Source organism: Mustela erminea, chromosome 4 (assembly GCF_009829155.1).
Source record: "Mustela erminea isolate mMusErm1 chromosome 4, mMusErm1.Pri, whole genome shotgun sequence".
Lineage (NCBI taxonomy): Eukaryota > Metazoa > Chordata > Mammalia > Carnivora > Mustelidae > Mustela > Mustela erminea.
This window is the reverse complement of record NC_045617.1, coordinates 103,540,268-103,557,822: the sequence shown is the minus strand read 5'-3', so window position 1 is coordinate 103,557,822 and position 17,555 is coordinate 103,540,268. Positions and strand designations below refer to the sequence as shown.

The 17,555-nt window shown below is 37.0% G+C and overlaps 1 protein-coding gene across 2 annotated transcripts in view; it reads right to left on the bottom strand.

Annotated features, from left to right (window-relative positions):
• Positions 1 to 17,555, bottom strand: part of PRIM2 (DNA primase subunit 2) — a 332,911-nt gene that overhangs the window by 12,505 nt on the left and 302,851 nt on the right. For both annotated transcript variants that reach the window (XM_032340337.1, XM_032340338.1), the window contains one exon: positions 2,130 to 2,198. In XM_032340337.1, coding sequence (XP_032196228.1) covers positions 2,130 to 2,198 — 69 coding nt within the window. The remainder of the gene's footprint in view (positions 1 to 2,129; positions 2,199 to 17,555) is intronic.

Below are 17,555 nucleotides of genomic sequence, written 5' to 3'. Positions count from 1 at the left end.
CTCCTCTCTCTCTCTCTGCCTGCCTCTCTACCTGCTTGTGATCTCTGTCTGTCAAATAAATAAATAAAATCTTAAAAAAATAATAATAATAAATTTAAAAAAAAAAAAAAAAACAACCCTTCCGGAAAGGATTCACCATTCTAGATCCCATTAAGAACAGCTGTGATTCATGAGAAGAGGTCAAAATACCAACATTTATAGGAGTTTGGGAAAAGACCAATGACCTTCGGGGCTCAAACTTTAGTGGAGGGAGTAAATGCAGATGTAGAAACAGCAAGAGGACTAGAATTAGAAGTGGAGCCTGTAGATGTGCTTGAGTTGCTGCAAGGTCATGGTAAACTTCAACAAATGAGGAGTTGCTTCTTACAGAGGAGCACAGAAAGCAATTTCTTGAAATGACAACAAATGGCTTAGAACATGACAAAAACTTAGTTGAGAAGCAGTGGAAGGGTTTGAGAGGATGGACTCCAATTTTGAAAGAACTTCTACTGTAGGTACAATGCTATCAAACAGCATCACATGCTACAGAGAAATCATGCATGAAAGGAGGAGTCAGTTGATGTGGCAAACATCTTATTTTTCAAAATTGCCACAGCTCTCCCTTAAGCAACCACCACCCTGATCAGTCAGTGGCCATCAACCTGGAGGGAGGACCCTCTACCAGCAGAAAGACTGACTTGCTGAACGCTCATATGATGGTGAGCATTTTTTAGCAATGAAGTATTTTGGGGGGTGCCGGGGTGGCTCAGTGGGTTAAAGCCTCTGCCTTCGGCTCAGGTCATGATCTCAGGGTTCTGGGATCGAGTCCCACATCGGGCTCTCTGCTCATGGAGAGCCTGCTTCCTCCTCTCTCTCTCTCTCTCTCTTTCTGCCTGCCTCTCTGCCTACTTATGATCTCTCTCTGGCAAATAAATAAATAAAATCTTAAAAAAAAAAAAAAAAGACTGACTTGCTGAACGCTCATATGATGGTGAGCATTTTTTAGCAATAAAGTATTTTGGGGGGTGCCGGGGTGGCTCAGTGGGTTAAAGCCTCTGTCTTCGGCTCAGGTCATGATCCCAGGGTCCTGGGATCGAGCCCCCGCATCAGACTCTCTTCTCAATTGGGAGCCTGCTTTCTCCTCTTTCTCTTTGCCTGTCTCTCCGCCTACTTGTGATCTGTCAAATAAATAAATTTTAAAAAATCTTTTAAAAAAAAGTATTTTTTAATTAAGGTATGTACATTTTCTAGACATAATGCAATTGCACACTTAATAGACTACAGTATAATGGAAGCATAACTGTTATGTGCACTGAGAAACCCAAAATGCATTCAACTCACTTTACTGGGATGATCTGGAACCGAACCCGTAACATCTCCAGGGTGCAGCTATACTACAGAAGCATGTCAAAAGAGGCTCACGAGAGGAAAACCAAATACATTTCCCTGATTCCCTTGCAGTTAGGGGTCCTACATGCAACCAATATTCTGCCGTTCAGGTAAACAGGAGATTTGGGAAGCAAAATGAATATGCAGGGGGCAGTCACAAGTAAAACAATCAGATTTTCTAGAAGAAAGATGGCAAAAGCCTCTGGTTTTTCTAGGCACCTGGGGCAACTATTCTAGATCTATTCCAAGAGTTGCTAATTAGGCCTCAATCTGATCTCTGATCTGTTTTTGTAAATAAAGTTCTACTGGAACACAGAGATGCTCTTTCATTTATATATTGTCTATGGCTGCTTTTGACTACAACAGCAGAGATGAGCAGTTTTGACAGAGACCATATGGACAATAAACTCTACAATTTTTACAATCTGGCACTTTCCTGGGAAAGTTTACTGACCCTTGGTCTCATCCTTAGATGTGAAGTGGTGGGTGGCAGCTGCAGTAAAGGTTTTCTTGCTGAGTAGCTTCTCCTGGTTACAATGTTTCTGATTCTGGAATATCCTAGTTTTTAATTCTCTGGTCCATCTATAAATTTTACAAGCTGCCTAATACCATGTAATAAATCCCTTGCTGGTGAAAATAGCTGGAGTGGTTTCTATGCTACAACTAAAATCCCTGAATGAAACATGGAGTAACAAAAACAAACAAAAACAAACAACAACAACAAAAAAGAATAAGGACATAAAGTTTAAAAATGGACTTACGTTATGTATCATCTCGAAGTACTTCTGACAGGCCACTTGGTAATGTGTCCCTTTTACTAAATCCAAGATCTAAAATGCATGGGAAAAAGAGAAAGCAAAATTAAAAACGAAGTCTCTAAACCACTCTAGTTTGTGGTTGTGGGTGTTTTCATAATCTATATTCCAGACAGGAAGTGCATTCAATCACGGGGCATGTTGTACTTCTGCAGCCCAGACACTGTGATAATTCTGACATTACACAGTCGCTGTTTAGGTCAGCATTAAACCACAGATGACAAGAGATAGTCAGTGATCTTTCTGACCTACCAACTGTGAATTTCAATAACTTTACCTTGACAACAAGATGAAAATAGATCCCAGTAATATGACTTTGACAGTTATTGTCAGAACATCATACTGCAACATCCCTTCCAAAATTATAGATATAAATTTAGTAATCTAAATGATTGGTGCATGAAGCAATCAAGTATACTATTTAGATTTTTATTTTCCACGTTACCAGTTTATACGGATACAACCTAAAATACAGCTGTATACCCATCAGAAAAATTTAATGTAAGCCCTTTGGAAAGTATCTTTGGAGAGGGAAGGCTTTTACCTTCAATCAGATTTGTTCTTCTTTTGAAATGAAATTATTTCTAGTAAAGCTCAGCAGAATATGAGAGTGAATAGTCTATTCTGAACACCTATTAGGAACATCATCCTATCTTTTGTAAATACAATTTGTTTTCCAATTCTACTTCATGTAATCTCTTTGGAGCGGGACAAACTCCCATTCTTATCAGCCAAGTGCAATGCCAGTGAAATTCGTAAAGTTTCATCACCCTCCTACCCCACCAAATAAATAAAATGTATATTGGGCCTGTTTATCAAACACAGTAAAATGCTGGAATTAAGAGATAGCCTAAAATGAAGGGAAATAGAATTTCGGAGAAATATTCATTTCTATTCCCTTTCAAAGGGCTGACCTTCCTGTGACAACAAGAAATGTACATGAAGCCTCAAATTCCTGCTATCCCCATTACTGAATATAGCTGACATGTTCTGACAGATATACAAAATTACTACAGTTATGGGGTAGGCATCATACAATCCTCAAAGAATGTGCTTAAAAGAACTGTTTTTCTCTGTCTTATAGATTACATTTCTGAACTTCAGGTCTCCTTTTATTAAATCCTATATGAAAGATCTATGTAAATGCCAACCAATCACCAGTATCCAGGATCCTGCCTATTTGACTTGTTTGTTTTTCTTGAATTATTAGAGCAGAAATGAAAATTAAACCCATTTAAAATGAAGAGCTATAAACTTTTAAAAATGAAGAAATCCACAAAGTTTTCAAAGTAATTCTACACATTGATATTAAAATTGTGTTAAGATAAAACTTGCAAGTGATTATTCGCAAACATCAATGATACCATGAAAGAATATCTGTGAATTTCAATTTTGGAGAGGCAAAGACTTCAACCTTTAGTGGTTTAAATGTTACCATAAATGACCTGAAGATAAAATGAATTCACAGAATTAAAAAAAAGCTCAATTGTGTGGTACATAATAAAGCTCTTATTTAAAAACAAAATATTTAAAAACAAAATAAATCCAACATCATATTCTATGCATACACATATTCTTGAGAGATATATATTTAAATACATACGAATTTATACACATATTTAAATATGTTCCTTGCAAAGTAAATAGGTAACATTATATACATACATTATAATATACATGTTTGGGAAACACAGCATAAAGTCAATACTTATGAGTAATGTATTAAAAATATCTAATTGGGGGTTGACTGGCTGGCTCAGTCAGTAGAGCATGCCACTCTTGATCTCAGGGTCATGAGTTCAAGCCCCATGTTGGGCACGGAGCCTACTTAAATAAATATTTAAAAATAAAAATACCTAGTTGGGTGACATACACATTTATAAAAAGTTATCAAGGAAAACTGACATATAGGCCACAGAATGTAAGAAAAGCTTATGTATTTTGAAATTTTAGGTTCCATCAAAATTAAATTTAGATTAATCACAGATCAATACTCCCCTGCTCTACTCCCAGGGAAGGCTCTTCCTTAACCAAAATCAGTTCATTTTCCTTTTCCTTTTTGCTTTATCTTTCTAGGATGAGTTTTTATTTAGAAATTTCTTGCAAATCCATAAATAAATCATTCAACCATCATCTATCCTTAAATAACATTCCTGATTATGTTACAGCATACTTGAGGTAAATGAAAGTTTCTACACATATGTAATGGGATAATGGGGAAAAAAATAAGATAACAGAGTGCTTTTCATTGGCTGGAAAAGCTACTCAAAGACAATTTAGGCCTAAGGAAAGGAAGGAAGGGAAGAAAAAAGGGAAGGAAGAAGAAAACCAAGTAACAGAGATGTGGAGACAATAAATGAATGAGAAAAATCCAAGGGAAAGATTGTTTTGAGGAAATTAGGTATTACTTGACGGGTATTACCCTCATTTCAGAGATAAAGAAATATATCCTCTTAAATAGGGATGTTTATCTAGCGAGTGCCATTTACTGTGAGAAGAATTTAAAAATCCTACGCAATTTATGATTTTTTTTCCTTAAGAGGAATATATGGACCATAACTCAAAAATCCAATAACTAATAAGATGAATTTCACATTATGATCTAGATTACAGAGATACAAGAAGAGAAAAAAAAAGAAGAAAGAGAAAGATCTTGTGGAACAGTGAATGAAGTCTGGCTTTTTCGCTGAGTAAAATGGGGTGCTAAAATGGGACATGACCTAACATTGCTAACATAACAGGATTATTCTGCCCCCGCTATGCTGGGAACAAACTAGAGGGAGTAGGGATACAAACAGGGAGTTTTTTACAAGAATCCAGTCAACAGATGATGCTGGCTTAGGCCAGAGTGATAAGAGTAGTGGTTAGAAATGGTCATACTGCCCACTTATTGGCTGTAACTGTTTTTGAAAAACAGCTGTTCTACACAAAAATGCTTAACAGGAACCTATTCCCTGATGTTTTAGAGTAATTCATTACCTGTCACTCAACCCCCACCCTCTCCAACTGATTTCTTAAATAAAACTAAGTAGCTTAAAACCTCAGTAAAATGCAGTACGTAAACAACAAACTATCATGTAAAATAAGTGTAGAATGTCAAAAATACCACTGAATAGTCATTAAACAGAATGAGTAACAAACTGATGCTTCTTATGCAATAGCCTGTGAGTAGGACACCTGAAGTCTCTCAGTGTCAGCAGCCCCTTAGATGCACACCTGCTCTGAGGATTTCAAAATACTCAGCAAGTGATTCTGATATTCTACCATGTACACATGAAGTGCAACTTGGGACTTTTTCTGCACCTAGTTTTCTTAAGTTTTTCTGATATTATCCTCATGAGCAAATGCTATACTAAGATAGTCTTAGGTATGTTGAGGATGGTGCTGGTATCATTTGTCGATGGGCTGGATAACTCCCAGGCAGGAAAATACAAAGCTAAAAATCAAGAGAAAAGAGAATTGAGGTATCAGCAATGCACCAAAGTTTGTGAAATAGAGGAAAAATAGAAACTTGGCAAAGAAACACCAAAATCCAAGAAAGGTACCTGAGGTAGAAAAGAATTAGGGATCAGGAGCTAAATTCTCACAATATGTTTTTTATAACCTCGAAAAGACTCTACTTTTCCAAAGGTGGATGGACCATTTGTGTGTTAATGGACAGATGGTGAAAGTGCTCCCTGCTAAGTCACTAAGACTGAACAGAGACAGTTAAGCTGTGAGGGTTCATACACAAGATGATTCTGCTACTAACCCATCCTTATTCTGTGAAACTCAGTTTCTTAGCAACGGTTGGGTTCATTTAGAATTTAAATTTTGTGTGTAGTCATAATTCAAGTTATCTTTGTTAAGAAAGTTTTAACAGAAGAGCACATGTCCAAGGCCAGTGGACATATATGCTTGACTTGTAGCCAGACAACTGGAAACCTGAGAAAGATTAAGGGTTTATTCAAAAGTGGTGTGCTTTTCTTTGAAACCAAAATTTTTCTTTGCTGTTTTCAAGAACGAATAGTAGCTGTGGTAGTATTTTGTAATGTGTCAAATTCTGAACTTATCTACCTAAACTTGCTCTTGTTTGCTTATTAAAAATATGCTTTGGGGAAGGGGAGACCATGGGGAGTTAGTTCATGAGGTGCTTGTTTATATATTTTTTGTGTTAGAATCTTATTTAATGTGACATTAACAAATTTTTGAAGATTTTACTTATTTGAGAGAGAGAAGTAAAAGAAAGTAAAGAGAAAAAGAGAGAGAGAGAGAGAGAGAGAGAGAGAGCGCGAGCGAGCGCTGGGTCGGGGGAGCAGAGGAAAGGGACAAGCAGACTCCACACTGAACACAGAGCCCAACGCAGGGCTGGATCTCGTGACCCTGAGATCATGACCTGAGCCAAAATCAAGAGGTGGATGCTCAACTGACTGAGCCACCTAGATGCCCTGACATTAAAATTTTTTAAAGAAAATAAAATTCTGTAGCGAAGTCAAAATGAATATGTAGTGAGGCAACACTACTTTTTGGCAGCATTCGTCTTGCCAGATAGCATCTTAAGGGTCAAGCCTCCATCCTTCTACATTGGCCTTTGCTCTTCCTAAAGGGATGGCTTCCCAAGGCTGGAGATGAGCAGGCAGGGACTGACCAGAGAGAAAGTCAGAAGTAAAACAGGGGAAGGAAACTCATCAAGAGGGAGAAATGTAAGAAGACAAAAAGAAACAAACAGGAAAAGGAAAGGGCCAGGTAGAAGGAAAGTGTAGAAAGCCAGAGGGTTGAAGTTAAATGAAATGGAGTCCACAGCTTACTAGTTACGTGGTCTGTAAATATTAAAGTGTAATCCACAGCTCTCAAAAAGGGTTTCATATTCCAGTCTGGAAGACCAGAGCAGAATTTCCTCTGATATGAACCAAAGTAAGTATCCATTCTTTCTGATGCCTAGGTTAGAAGTCTTTCTAATTCTGCTTCAGAAAAATATAACCAAACAATTTGAATAATCATATAAATTAAGGCTTATTTGAAAATACAAAATTACTTAAAGAAAAATTACTATGAAGATATAAGACTGCTGCTCAAACAGCAATTTGAATTTTTTAAATTTTTAATGCCAATATTTCCAGACTGAGGTACAAAACGTCAAACGTAACAATCCATTTATTGTTCTACTATAATTCATCAGTAATCAAAAAGCTAAGAAAAAATTAAGAGGAGTAGTGATATCAAATTATTATATTTTGGTAACTAATATTCTTTATTTTGCTCTCTCTATATTTGAATTATTTTTTATCGGCTAACTAAAGTCCATCATGAAGAATATTAGATCTTTTTTTTTTTTTAAAGCAATATACTTTGTCATCTTTACAAGAAAACATCATATCTGTATTTGCTAAGTTAGGTGAAAGCATTAATTACACTTTATCTACTACTTCATCTTCAAGGCAAATAACTATTTCAGTTTTGAATTTTAAAGCGGTTAACCAAGATACCCCTGCAGTAGAGGAAGAAGGAACAAATTAGCTGATATTTTTATTTGATTGGCAATAGATCATAGCAAGTTGACAACTATGATATACAAAATACTGATGGGAAATCTATACTCACACACACATATTAGACAGAAATATAGATGACATTTTAGAACTTTGTGTTTCACTTCCTTCTCTCTTCCTAATGTTCTCCACTATACCCTGCCATCTGCAGCTTCCTCTGTGCTTTTTGCTCAGTGCCTGCCAACGAGGTCCAGATGATTCTCTGGCAGCAGAACGCAGCCACCTGCCTGTCCTTGGCTTCGGAGAGCTGTACGGGTAGGTGTGCTGCACTCACCAATTAGATATGCACTTAATCTGTCTCTAATTCAAGGTCATATTCTGTTTTATTTAAAAGTGATAATGACCTTGTTTCTTCCTAAAAAGCTCAACCTTTCAAAAGTCAGCAGGCTGGTATTTTTCCACTTCATTTCTAACCGTCCTTTATTTCAAAGGTGAAAGAGAAAACATGGCAGAGAGGCAGAGTCTGGAACACTTTTGAACACATTACTTTGCTCCTGTTTCTCACACACTCAGCATAGCTTAGCTAGCAGCCACCTTACAACTTTGCTGTGACCTTCAGTTACTGGCAGATCAGGGGCAAGTTTCCCTCTCTTGAAGATGTACTTTCATTCGTTTAAAACACTACACGCCAAGAATTTTTCTGACTCACTCTTCATTTTCTATCAACACAGTTATCTGACTGAATCAATTCTACCTCCAAATGTCTCTAAAAACATAATTTTTCCTCCTCATTGTTCAGGCCCTAATCATTCTCTTTTTTATTGCAAAGCTTTTTGACTTATCTTTTCTTCACTCTTCCAAAAAAGACAGTTTCCAAACTGCCACCATAGGAACTTCTCTAAAATAAAATCTAATCCTGGCATGGCCAGCTCCCAGCTGAAAATGGCTCACATGGTCCGAAATGCCTTGTACATTAGGCCCCTAGTTGCCCTCACTGGGCCCCTCTTCTGCCCTGCCTGGCCACTGGGGTTCTTACATTTTAGTTCAGGTTCTCCCAAAGTGTATTCTTTGGAATTTTAGCTCACAAAATCCTACTGACTCAGAAGTTTTTCTCATCTAATCCATTTTTTAGTTTGATTTAATCTAAGATTATCTAAGTTTCTTTAAAGCAGGGCTTATCAGGGTGGCATTTCTCAAATTAATCTGTCTCCAGGACCTGTTCTCATACCTCTCCTAGGATTAGGGTTCCTCAGAACACACCCAACAACCTTTCCACACATACTTCTCCTAAGTCTTATCCTAGAGTTCCTTGTCTTGTTTAGTTTCCTCTGACCACACCTCATTTGTTCACTGTCTCTGGCTAGAATATCTGTTCCATAAAGGCAGAGGACTTGTGCCTTGAATAGTAACTGGAATAAAGTCCTCACCTTGTTATTTGTTATTGTCGAATGAATGTCATTCCCTTTGCCTCATAAGCCTTGCTTCCCTCCACTGGGGAAATGCCACCTCAACTATCAAACACAATTCAATGATCACTTTCTACAGGAAGCATTCCCTGAGGTCATGCCTCTCCCTCAGCAGTTCTTGGCCCTCTGAGTCTACAGCTAGCACTTTAAATGTATTTTTATTAAAGCACTTATCACACTTTATTACAGTGAATTATACCTTTTGCCTCCACTAGACTAAAAGTCTGTAACAGTTTCTTAAATCATTCTATTTCCAGATTTGAACATACTGGAAACTCAGTGACACGTCAAGTGCTCAATAAATGTTTATTGGATAATAAAATGTCTTTCCTCACCAAAGCAACTTACTGTTGGGTCAGCAGCTCCGGGAATGCAGGAGAAACAATAGAAATGACCGCCAGGCCGCCATCTTCAGGTCCCCCCACTTCCTAACCCTTGACTCTCCCACCATAAGGATGTATGCCCAGGTCACGTCTCCACAAGTAATCCGAAACCTATGCAAGAAACCGGAACATCAAGATTCCCCCAACCCTCCAATCCCCGAATACCATACCTTATATGGCTGTGAACCTATTCCCTGTCTTAACGCAGATAAAAGACCCACTCGACCCCTCCCAGTGCGACTTCCCCGACTCTCCTCTCCTCTTGGAGTCTTGGAATCTCGCCTGAGGGCACCTTTAATAAATCTTGCCTTGTGCCTGCCTCGCCTGGTGTCGTGTTTATCTTGCCTATAAAACCTTACACTTTTATTTAAATCAGTCTTAGTGACTTTTACAGAACCTTTTCAATTAGTTGCCTTTTATTTTTTCTTTTCTTCCTTCCTTTTTTTTCCTTTCTTTGGGGGGTGGAGGGTGGGGTTTGGTACCATAGGGAAAAAAAACTACTAATTTAGTTCTTCCACAAGGTATTAATAGAGCTTGAGAGGTTTCTCCAGTCATATCCGAAGACTCTTTGGAAAAGAGAATGAAAATAATCTATCACATTAACTTGAATCCAAATGTAGAAATCTGCCATTGCTATATATAGTCCTACACATGCAGGCAAACACTAACACATGCAAACAGAGTAGCCTCTGCTAACTCTGAGAAGCTTTCACACCACTCAGAGAAGCTTTCACACCATGAGCTCATCGAGTCATTCATTCATTTGCTTATCATTCAGCCCACATTCATTAAGCTTCTATAATGATCTAAGGCACTGTGGTCAGGGGCTAGTTTCTGAAAGACAGCGTTTCTGACTTCAGGAAGGATAAAACCACAATGAGTCTAGAGGGAAGGGCACACAAGAAAACAAACAGGATGTTACAGAGGGGAAAGGGAAGAAAAATGCTCAAGCTTCCAGGGGACTACCCAACCAAGTGAAATTATAATAAATGAGAAAGAATGATCAAGATAAAGAAAGGGCTAAGACAACCCAGACACAGGGAATAACATGCAAAGGAAGCACAGAAATTTCACTGCAAGGTGTTTGAGGATGAGCAGAAATTAAACTATATTAGAAAGATTACTTTGGTATAGTGTGAAGGACTTGTGGGGGAAGAGGAACTGAAAATTAGGAATTTAAGTGAACTGACATCCTAGGTAATGCAAGAAAAGGAAAAGAAAGAAAGAACAGATTTAAGAACACTCAAAACCAGGAAGGAATCTTGAATATTTTCCTGATTTCTGGCTTGAACATCTAGATCCATCCACATTCCCTGGAAACTGTATAGTAGACTCAATGGTATGCTGTCTCCTCAGAACGAGGACACAGATTTCTCCAGGGCAGGAAGAGCTGACGACATAAAAGCCTGCAGCACAAGTCCTCCTCAGCTGAAGAAAGCCATTTTGCTCAAGATGCCATTCCCTTCTGGACAGCAGCCTGACCCAATGACTGGCTGATGCAGTGGTATAAAGGCTTACGAGCCCTTGCTCCAATTAGGGACAATTCTGCAGGGTCATCCCAGCTTCAGAGCTCCCTGAGGGATCAGCTACAGACCAACTTCTCCTTTTGTCCAATCTTGCCTTCTTAACTCCCTGACAGATACTGATCCTGAGATCACTCCCCAATGAACGTCTTGCACACAAATCACCACAGTGAACCAAATCTATGACATAGTAGTTAGTTTTTGCAGGGAGAGGAATGGGGGGAAAAAACGTGAATAATGATAATGACGATAAGCTACTATGTATCAGATATTGTTCTAGTTATTTTACTTAACAACTCTCTAAATCTCTTCATGTATATATGCAAACACATTAGAAAAAAGAATGCTGATAGCTTTTTTTTTTTTTTTTTAAGATCTTTGAGAAGCCTTAGAGAAGCTCATTAAAATGTGAGCCTCCTCAGGTGGAAAATGTACTATGCCACAATTCATAAATCCTGAAATAGTCTCACAAATCAGCCAACTACTAAATAGAAGTGAGGATTTCTGGAAGGTGTATGACACTCAAATTTGATAATCATATTACATTACCTCCTATCATGTCTTTCCCCACAATATAGAAATGATAATATTGAAAATTTCTCATTGTCTTTTAACTTACTATATTTGAATAAAGGTTTGAATCATTAATAATAGGTACCTAAAAAAGCATTCTCGAGAAGCAACTTAAAATACCACCCAAAATATTGAATTCCTTAGTGCAATTTAAAACCCACATTTAGATTAAAGGATTTAAGCTTTAAGGGTTAACATCAACAACTAAGTGAGCTTGGAATAAGGGAAGGAAGGAAAAGAGAAGAATGAGGAAAGGGAAGAAGGGGGAAGTAAGAACACCTATGTAAAGCCTGCTTAACAGACAGAAAAGTCTTGCTAACCATCAATCCCATGATTTACTTACTAATTAAAACTGTGCTTTAAGTATTCTATTTTTTTGCCTAATATAACTGCAAGCCAGTTCAGAATCTCTATGTCCTATGATCTTTATGGAAACTATGAAAATATCTGTACTAATTTAGTAGTTATTTTCAAATATCTTACTTATAAAAAGAAACATATTGTATCAGCTATTGAAACAGAAAATAAAATCTGTCACTTGAAGATTTTCTAGTCCTTTCACTAGTCCTTTCCTCTAGTCCTTTCACTTTTCCAAGGACTAGAGGGTTAATAGAGAAATACATATAAATTTACATATATGCAAGAACTTACAAATAATATATATACATATGTGTGTATATACATTTATATATAAATAAGTTCAGAAACAGAAACCAACATGAAGAACATTGTACACTGATAGGAAACAATACTGAAATGGCTTAAAGCTAAGAAGACTAAGAATCTGCAATACTTGCTGTATGAAGTAAGGTTAGTTATTTAATATTTCGGATACTTTAAGTTTGCTCCCATTAAGAAAAGGGTTGTGAAGGCTCTGGGAGAATATAAAATACCTCTGTAGATATAATTGCTCATGTAATGAACCAACAAAATAATTACAGAAAGAGAAAATTATAAACAAATTTCTTTTTAAGAAAACTATGTTTTATATTTTAACACAATTTTAGTGAAAGTAAACCTCAGTAGGTTTGGTTAACAATGGCAAATGTTATTTGACTTTCAAAGAGTTTTTTCTTTGAAATGCCTTGAATGAAAGTAATCTTCAAATGACCATTTATTTTCAATCTATAAAAAAAGGAAGGATATACAGAGAAATATATTTGGATATTCAGTGATTTTTATAAAGCCAAAAACATAACCATTCTTCAGACACCAACTCTAATATTCAACTTCCAAACTTTTCCATAATGCAGTTGAGAGATTTACCAAGAACAATATATGCATTTTCAACTACAAGAAAAGCAAAGCTAAGTGCAACAATCTAAGTCCTGTGCTCATAAATCAGAAGAGATGTTCCTAGAGATGAAATACCCAGAAAAGCTGCTCTTAAGAGTAGTTACTGTTCGTAAAGTAATGGATAGAGTAAATACTACCTACTGACAAGTACTCCTTACCTAAGAAAATCACAGGAGTTTTAGAGAGTTCAGATTTATGTGAACACTGAGTAAGCAGTCATTGAGGTTTATCTTTGCCATAAAATCTTCTTGACATAATGTTAGTTCTGTCTCTTAAACTGTCCATTTTGAAAGATTTCTTCATTAAAAGACATTTGACAGTTTTAGATTTAATATGGTCACTAACTTCTTGAGAACTCTTGTACTAGGAAAAAGAAAGATTAACCAACCTCTCAAAAACCAAAAAAGCATACATTTTTACATATTTCATTATTTTGATATCACTACTAAGTTTTTTGAAAGCACCAATTAGATTTGCTTTTAAAATAATTATTAATGGTTATGCTGAGGAAAATTCCTAAAACACAAGTTCTTTCCTCTCTTAAAAAAAAAAAAAAAACCCAAAAAATAAAATGAGAAAAAAGTTTCAAAAATATTAATACGAAGTATATTTGTAAATAATGCATCATTTCAATTAAAAAACTTGAAAAATAAGTACCCTTATCTAAACTAATTTATGGGTCAATATGTAAAAGTAAATACTGGTTGTAATAGGTTGAAAACAACTGCAGAAACAAATGTTAAAATATGATGTGGAAACAGAACCTAATCACTCTAATATTTAATAGTTCCAAGTGCTCAATAGTTCTATGTAACTATTTGGAGCAGTGTTCTCCAACAGAAATATAATGAATGACATCTGTTACTTTAAACTTTCTAGCTACAATTAAAAAGGTAAAAAGAAACAAATGAAATTTACTTTGACAACTTATTTAAATCAATATTATTTTCATTTCAACATGTAATCAATATAAAAATATTACTGACATATTTTACTGTGCTCTTTTTTCACTTAAATTTTTGAAACCTGGTACATGTTTTACACTTGCAAGTGATGTACTGGGGCTGACTCAAATTGGCTTCTAGGAATTGATTGTGCATTATCACACAGCAAGTCAGGGTTTTAAAGCACTTTAGTAGTTTAAAATTGGCCACAGCAGGAGTACTTACATTAACAGAAATCAGCAAATGACATAAATCAAGGCTTCCCGCCTGCCCCAAGAGCTGGTTTACCAATACACTACTGCCTTCAGCATATCTCAATTTGGACTAGCCACACTTCGAGTGTTCAACAGTCATCACAAGAGATTCTTGGATCAAGATGGTGGAGCAGGAAGATACTGAGCTCACCTCAACCCACAAACACACCAAAACTGCAACTACATCTAGAACAACTAACTCTCTCTCTGAAAACAACCTGATGAATAGCACAACAGTTCTTCCACAATTGAAGATATAAGAAAAAGCCTCATTAAGATGGTTAGGGGAAGCAGAGGTGCAGTCTCGTCAGGACCTACACACTTGGTGCAACAACACACAAGTGGGACAGACACCACAAATGCGGAGGTCCCTGAGGAGTGAGGGGTTCAAAGCCCCACATTGGTCAATCCAGCCCTGAGGACCGGCACTGGAACGATAAGCCCCCTTAACTTCAGGCTTTGAAAATCAGTGGGACTTAACTCTGGAAGAATCAGGGGGTTATAGGAAAATAAAAGTGTGCACACAAATTCACTAACCCCACAACCCAGCATAGAGGCAGCCATCCAAAAAGCACTTTGGCATATGTGAAGATTTACTGACTAATTTCGAACATGTGTCAGAAGTGAAGAAATCTATAGAAGCTTTATCTGGGATTGCAAGTGCTGAGTACCGTTTCTGGTACTCTGATCAATGCTGCCAGCCCTGCTGACCCAGCCCCAGTGTTACTCTGTAAACCTGCCCAGCCAACCTGCCCACCCTAACAGATGCACCAATATAGTAGCTTCCAGCCTATCACAGCCAGGGGGTAGTGTCAGCCTGGAAGCAGTTCCTGCCACAGGTGGCAGCTACACCCATCAGTGTGCCTGCAGCCCATGCAGTGCATACACCTGATGTGCATGCTTCTGGTGACTGGGCTGACTGTGCTTATGGGCCCCAAAGGACACCTTCTACATAAGACTATGCCTTCAGGAATGGGAGATGAAGCTCATCTACCTAATACCTAGAAACACAGTCAGAGAATCAGGCAAAATGAGGAGACAGAAGAATAGGTTCCAAACAAAACAAGATAAAACCTTAAAAAAGAACATAAAAAAGGGAGCTAAGCAATCCACCTGATAAAAAGTGCAAAGTAACAGTGGTAAAGATGCTCACTGAAGCCAATAATGGATGAACACAGTGACAGCTTCAGCAAAGAAAGAAAAAAAAAAAATCAGAGCTGAAGAATAGAGTAACTGAAATGAAAAGCAGAGCAGAGTGATTCAACGGAAGATTTCAGGATGCAGAACAGATCAGCAACCTTAAAAAGGGTAGTAGAAATCACCCAAGCTGAACAGCAAAATGATAAAATATTAAAAAAAAAATAAGAATAGGGGCGCCTGGGTGGCTCAGTGGGTTAAGCCTCTGCCTTCAGCGCAGGTCATGATCTCAGGGTCCTGGAATCGAGTCTCACATTGGGCTCTCTGCTCGGCCGGGAGCCTGCTTCCTCGTCTCTCTCTCTCTCTCTCTCTCTCTGCCTACTTGTGATCTCTGTCAAATAAATAAATAAAATCTTTAAAAAATATAAGGATAATTTCAGGGACTCTGGGACAAGGGCACTAACATTCATATAGAGGTCCATATAGAGGTCCAAAATAGAAGAGAAAAAAAGGAACAGAATATTTATTTGAAGAAATAACAGCTGAAAACTTCCCTAACCTGGAGAAGGAAACAAATATCCAGGTCCAGGAGCAGAGAAAGCCCCAAGCAAGACGAACATCAAGATACATAATTATTAAAATGTCAAAAATTAATGACAAAGAGAGTAAAAAGACAGTCTACAATTGCTTATCTATTAGTTTTCCTAAGAATTAAGGATTCTTACAGTTAAGAATTCTACCAATATATGTAATTAAAACTACTTAGAAATAATAGGGGTGAAAGGAAACAACTGTGTATTAAAAAGAGGCAAGGAACGTAAACTGGTTGTTCCAAAATAACTATAATATATGATACAATATGAATTAAGATAAAAAAGTGATCAAAAATTTGTGTAAAATAATATGGAGGAAATAAATTTTGTGTGTGGTCAAGCTGGTTATAAATAGAATTGATTTAAGTCTTAAAATGAGTTTTAATACCAAAAGCACATTGGTATACAATTAGAATATGGTTTTCTTTCAACTAAAAGAACAAAGTTTTCTTGAACTTTTGATCTTCTTTTGATAAAAGACTGTGAGAGTTTCTTTACCTTTTAGGTAATTTGAATGGATAGCAAAGATTCTGTGTCTTAACAAAACAAAACAATTTACTGTGCTTCATGTTGTCTTTATTAGGCCTCTGATTACTTAAGAAAACACAAAATTCTCAGGGCACCTGGGTGGCTCAGTCAGTTAAGTGTCTGCCCTTAACTCAGATCATGATCCCAGGGTCCCAGATCAAGTCCTACATCGGGCTCCCTGATCAGCAGGGAGTCTGCTTCTCCCTCTCCTCCTGCCTGCTGTTCCCCTTGTTTGTACTCTCTCTCCTGTCAAATGAATAAATGCAAAATCTTAAAAAAGAAGTGGGGGGAGGAGGAGGAGGAGGAGGAGGAGGAAAGAAAACAGAAACTCAATATTCTCAATATTAAGGGAGCTAAGTTTTAGGGGCGCCTGGGAGGCTCAGTTGGTTGAGCTGCTAGTTCTTGGTTTCAGCTCAGGTCATGATTTCACGGTCTTGGGATTGAGCCCTGTATTGGGCTCCCTGCTTAGCGGGATGTCTCTTGGAGGATTCTCTCTCTTGCTTTCCCTCTGGCCCTCCCCCTGGTCACACACATACTCTCTCTCTAAAATAAATAAATAATTTTAAAAAAATAAAAAAGAGCTAACTTTTGTTCACAGTTATGTAACCTTCTGTATATGTCTTTTACATCTTCTATTATTATTTTGGTTAAATAGGTAACTATCATATTTAGTCAGATATTCAAACCTTTTGACCAAAATCAAATTCTAACTAGTCTTTTTTACCTCCAAGAAACTGAGACTTACCAAAAGGCCCCTGAAAAATATCACAGGGTTTATTTGTTTCTCACCTGGTAAAATGTTAAACTAATTTGGTTAGATTTGTTCAATTATGTGGAAAGCATTATCAAATAAGAAGTGATGTTAAAACTATCAGGTAATATTTCTATGGATGCAAGTTATTTATCTGTATTCTAGAAATTGTACAAAATTCCTAGAAATCTGATATGTCCTGGTATAATGTTATCAGTCATAAGTCCAGCCATTTTCTTAAAATGCTATGTATCACAGAAATAAACAAATTCCCCAGTCAATTACAGTAAAATAAACTCTCATCAAGTCTTTAACCATAGGCTTTTTAAGTCTTTTGTCATTTACAGACAGTTATTGTTTTATTTACTCTGATGCTTTTGCAAATGTGACATTCCAGGAAAGTACCCTACCAAGGTTCTTTTGCAAGGTATTGAGTCTTGGCTGCATATTTCACAG